The 5811-nt window shown below is 37.0% G+C and overlaps 1 protein-coding gene across 1 annotated transcript in view; it reads left to right on the top strand.

The window, feature by feature from the left end:
* FZD3 (frizzled class receptor 3) overlaps positions 1-5811 on the top strand; it is a 145870-nt gene that overhangs the window by 66714 nt on the left and 73345 nt on the right. Inside the window, exon 3 of the mRNA XM_006864343.1 lies at positions 4169-5186. Coding sequence (XP_006864405.1) covers positions 4169-5186 — 1018 coding nt within the window. The remainder of the gene's footprint in view (positions 1-4168; positions 5187-5811) is intronic.

Here is a 5811-nt window from a genome sequence, read left to right as displayed (position 1 = left end):
AATAATCAGATGAGGGACAGTTTGTTATGTCTACTAGGTGGCTAGAGTCTGATCCTCAGAGCCTATGGTTTGGACGGTCAACAACGCTTGGGCCCATCTTGCATATTTCTTAATGTCTTCATTTACCTTGGTCAGGTTTTGCAGATTTCATCTATGTTGGATATTACTTTTCACATTATCAAAAATAACCAGTGTTTACTTTCTATAAAGTGAATCCCCCTCTGCCTCTCTCATCACTGGTAACTGCCAAAGAAAGTTGCTGTCTATGTGTATACTTATTTTTTACTTTTTATAAAAGTTAAACCATACAAGATTTTTCCTTTTGATTGACTTATTTCACTCAGCATAGTATCTTTCAGATTCATTCCTGTTATAAGAAGTTTTGCGGACTCTGCATTAATCTTTATAGTTACATAGTATCCCATCGTGTGTATATACCAAATTTTGTTTATCCATTCCTGCATTGATGGATGCTTAGGTTGCTTCCATGTTTTTGCTATTGTGATTAATGCTGTAGTGAATGTAAGTGTGCATATATCTATTTGTGTCACTGCTTTTAAATCTCTAATATGTATACTTAGAAGAGGGATTAATAGAGTCCTGGCGTGATTCTGTGGGTTAATGCATCAGACTGCAAAGTCATTTGAACTGCAAGGTAGGCAGTTCAAGCTCACCAGCTACTCCTTGGAAACCCTATACAGGGTTGCTGTGGGTTGGAATCAACTTGATGGCACTTAACACCACCAACAACAAAGGTATTTTTCTAGCTATTTGAGGAAGTGCCATACTGTTGTCCATATTGATTTTATCATTTTACAATTCCACTAGCAGTGTGTGGGAATCCTGGTGTGGCACTATGGGATAAAGCACTAGACTGCAACGTGGTTTGAACCACAAGGTTGGCAGTTCAAACTCACCAGCCATTCCTTAGCAACCCTATGCAGGGACACTGTTGAGTTGGAACCAACTTGGCGGCACACAACAGCAACAGCAGCAGTGTGTAAGAGTTCTAAGCTACCCACAACTTCAACAGCATTTGTTGCTTTTGAGTTTTATTTTTCTCTTTGATGTTTTTGATCAGTGCCATTTTTATAAGGATAAGATGATATCTCATTGTCATTTTGATTTGCTTCCTCCTTATGGCTAATGATTGTGAGAATCATTTTATGGGTTTGTTAAGACACCTAAATGTCCTCTTTGATGAAGTGTTTGTTCATGTCCTTTCCATACTATTTTAATTGGTTTGTCTTTTTGTTGTTCAGTTGTTGAAGTTTCCTATTTATTTTATAGAAAAAAACACTTATCAGCTATGTTGTTGCCAAAGATTTTTTTCCCCAGTCTGTAGGTTCTTTTTTTCCTTTTGTGGTAAAGTCACTTGATGAGCACAGAGAAGTCTGAATTATATGATTTTTCTGATTTTTAGGAGGTCCTAGTTATCTAATTTATCTTCTGTTGTTCATGCATTTTTAGTTGGATTTGATAGATTTGTTGTTGTTAGGTGCCATCAAGTCGGTACCTATGCCTAAATTAGGTTCCCTAGTTTTGTTCCTATGTTATCTTCCATAAACTTTATGATTTTAACTTTAATATTTACATCTTTGACCCATTTTGAGTTAGTGTTTGTGTATGGTGTGAGGTATGGTGCCAGCACCATTTGTTAAAGAGACTGCCAGCACCATTTGTTAAAGAGACTGTTTCTTCCTTATTGAATGGGCTTTAACCCTTTGTCAAAATTCATCTGCCCATAGATAGATAGATTTACTTACTTCTAAGTTTTCAATTCCATTCCATTGGTCTCAGTGCCTATCGTTGAACCTATATCCAGCTGTTTTGATTACCACAATTTACTGGTATAATTTGGCTATATGGTAAGATTTGAGATTGGGAAATATGAGCGCTCCTATTTTGTTCTTCAGTATTGCTTTAATTCTTCAGGACCTCCTTCCTTTACTTGCAAGGATTTTTAATGGTAATTAAACTCAAAGCACCTTGTTGTTGTTGTCGTGTGCTGTCAAGTTGGTTCTGATTCATAGCAACCTTGTATATGTTTCCAAAGCTGTAAATATTTGTGGGAGCAGAAAGCCTCATCTTTCTCCCTTGGAGTGGCTCTTGATCCTGAACCACTGACCTTATGGTGAGCAGTCCAGTGCTTATTTCTACAGAGCCACAACATTCCCCCAAAGCATTTTAGGGCATACAATTATGGGACTATTCTTTCTTACTGTAAATTAAATGAAAGTTTATAAGTCACATCATCAGTTTTACATTTAACAATCCATATACTTAGTTTCATCTCAGTGATTGCAATCCCTTCCTTGTAACAATAGTTATCTCACTTCCCTATGGTTATTTCCATTCCACCCTTATTCCCTACCCTTCTGAACTTTGTCCGTAGATAAATGTTGCTCTTTTGATCTTTTTTTTTAAGGTTTTTATTGTGGATTGAGTGAAAGTTTACAGGGCACATCATCAGTTTCGCCATTCATATGACTTGTTTCATTACATTGATTATAATCCCCTCCATACATCATCAGTTAATAGTGTTTCTCTCTATCCTCTTTAGCTTTTTGGGGGTGGGGGAGGAAACTTTGACTTTTTGGAATTTACAGTCTTGGCTTTTAGGGAAGGTTTTTACATTTATCTATGGATATCCAGGGCTCATGTATGCGATTACTAACGCTCTTTTGATCTTGAATCGTTGACCATTCCACAGTGAGCATACTTTACTAGTGTTGTGCACCTTAAATACCAGTCTACCACTTGGTTATAAATTGGGCCAAGTGGGTAAATGCTATTCCAGATCTGAAGGGTTGCTGAGGATCATATTCTTGGCTCCTCCAATCTCTTTCTGACAAGTAATCTGAGTCTTTAAAAAATTTTTTGTTTTGTTCCCACTCTAACTGGGACCTTCTAATGTGATCCCTTTCAGAGCAGTTGGTAGTGGTAGGTAGCTGGGCATCATCGAGTTCTTCTGGTCTCAGTTGAGGAGATTGATGTTCATGTGTTCCATCAGTACCTTGAACTAATTGATTCCAAGCATCTTCAGTTTTCATCACTCTTCTTTCTTCTGAACATGGGAAGACCAATAGTTGCACCTTAGATGACCACTCATCCCAGTTGCTACTAGCAAAAATAGGATGTAAAACATTGTCTTTGTAGACTGTATTATACCAATTGACTAAGGTGTTCCCTGAGACTATGGTTCTGAGTCCCTATGCCCAGCAACTTATTGCCTCAAAGTGTTTAATACTAAGAAGTTTTCATCATTATGACCCCTGTATGCTAATGGGACTATTAACTATTAAGAGTCCTGGTGTGGTCCTATAGGATAAATACCGGACTGCAGTTCAAACATACCAACTGCTCCATGGAAATCCTCAGGGTCCCAAAGTCGTAACTGACTTGATGGCACTTAACAACTTTTGAGTGTACAGGGAAAATCCTTTTAGTTGATATTCTATTGTTAGACGTTAGATTAAATTAAAGATTAAAAATGAGCTATAGAGTTTTACCTATATGTTTTTGTGTTTTGAAATCTTAGTCTTACTTTAAACTCTGTGTTGTTATTAAGTACCGTCGAGTAGATTCCAACTCATACCTGTAAAGGATTTCCAAGAAGCAGTTTTGAACTGCCAGCCTTTTAGTTAGCAGTACAGTGCTTATCCTGCAGCAAAATAAATAATATATGTGTACTGGTATTAGTGATGGTTATGCTTCATCACATTTTAATAGAGAGCCCTGGCGGCACAGTGGCTAAGTTCTTGGCTGCTAATCAAAAAGTTGGCAGCGTGAACCCACTAGCCACATTATAGGAGAAAGGTGTGACAGTCAGCTTTCTAAAGATTTATAACCTTGGAAACCTTTTGGGGAAGTTCTTCTTTGTCCAGTAGGGTCACTATGAGTCCAAGTTGATGACTCATTGGTAACAGGTACTGTTTTTTTGAAGCCAAAATAAAGTAGGTATAAAACCATATCATTTTTGGTCAATAAATCTGGTTGTATGCCTCACAAATATCACCATCTAATTTATTGCTACTTATTTTAAATTCATTCCAACAACGTATGAATGAATAAAGTCATCGGTGATTAATTTGGAAATCCAAATACTTAGGTGTAACAGTAAATGTCCCCATAATTTAAAATGGTTCTCATCTTGTATTTTCTGTAGGTTTCCAGATTGTGATGAGCCATATCCTCGACTTGTGGATCTGAATTTAGCTGGAGATCCTACGGAAGGAGCTCCAGTGGCAGTGCAGAGGGACTATGGTTTTTGGTGTCCCCGAGAGTTGAAAATTGATCCTGACCTTGGTTATTCGTTCTTGCACGTGCGTGATTGTTCACCTCCTTGTCCAAACATGTACTTTAGGAGAGAAGAGCTTTCATTTGCTCGGTATTTCATAGGATTGATTTCAATCATTTGCCTCTCTGCCACATTGTTCACTTTTTTAACTTTTTTGATTGATGTCACAAGATTCCGCTATCCTGAAAGACCTATTATATTTTATGCAGTTTGCTACATGATGGTATCATTGATTTTCTTCATTGGCTTTTTGCTCGAGGATCGAGTAGCCTGCAATGCATCTAGCCCGGCACAGTATAAGGCTTCCACAGTGACACAAGGATCTCATAATAAAGCCTGTACCATGCTTTTTATGGTACTCTACTTCTTTACTATGGCTGGCAGTGTTTGGTGGGTAATTCTTACCATCACATGGTTCTTGGCAGCTGTACCAAAATGGGGCAGTGAAGCTATTGAGAAGAAAGCATTGCTATTTCATGCCAGCGCGTGGGGCATTCCTGGAACGCTAACTATCATCCTTTTAGCGATGAATAAAATTGAAGGTGACAATATTAGTGGCGTGTGTTTTGTTGGCCTCTACGATGTTGATGCATTGAGATACTTTGTTCTTGCTCCCCTCTGCCTGTATGTGGTAGTTGGGGTTTCCCTCCTCTTAGCTGGCATTATATCCTTAAACAGAGTTCGAATTGAAATTCCATTAGAAAAGGAAAACCAAGATAAATTGGTGAAGTTTATGATCCGGATTGGTGTTTTCAGCATTCTTTATCTTGTACCACTCTTGGTTGTAATTGGATGCTACTTTTATGAGCAAGCTTACCGTGGCATCTGGGAAACAACATGGATACAAGAACGCTGCAGAGAATATCACATTCCATGTCCATATCAGGTAAGGAAAAATCTCGTTATAAATTCTGTAATATATAATAGTGAAAAGAGAATGTATCTATAAAGAGCTAATCTGAGCTGTTTTTCGGTTTTGTTTTTTAAAGAAGCTTTTCATGTACCTTCAACATGTACATTAAAATTTTAAAGAAAAGAAAATGAACAAATGTATTGTAGTATGTAAACTGCTCATTTTTATAAACATTAGAATATGATTTTCATTAGTCTAAAAATAGGTTTTTAAATATTTTACTTCTATTATCACAAAACAGTAGTTTTTTATCATTTGATTTTTTAGAAGTCTGTAGGTTTGGGGAAGAAGAAAAGCACTTTACCAATTCTGGTAACAGGGTTCTGTCTTTTTGTATAAATTTTACTCAAGGTCATATGGTGATGGTGGTTATATGGTGTTGAGTTGTTTCCACCTCATAGCAACCCTGTTTCTAAGGCTTTAAATTTTTTTTTTTTTTTTTCATTTTTGTTGTGAATTAAGTGATAGTTTACATGGGAGAACATTGGTTTTACACTCATTGTTTCACTGCAATGATTACAGTCCCCTCCGTGCATCATCATTTAATAGTATTTGCTTCTATTCTTTCTGTTGTTTGGTGTGGTTTTTTTTAGTGGCG

This window comes from Chrysochloris asiatica, unplaced genomic scaffold, assembly GCF_000296735.1.
Source record: "Chrysochloris asiatica unplaced genomic scaffold, ChrAsi1.0 scaffold00064, whole genome shotgun sequence".
NCBI classification, from domain to species: domain Eukaryota; kingdom Metazoa; phylum Chordata; class Mammalia; order Afrosoricida; family Chrysochloridae; genus Chrysochloris; species Chrysochloris asiatica.
Note: the sequence above shows the minus strand (reverse complement) of the source record. Positions and strands in the feature narration are given on the sequence as shown.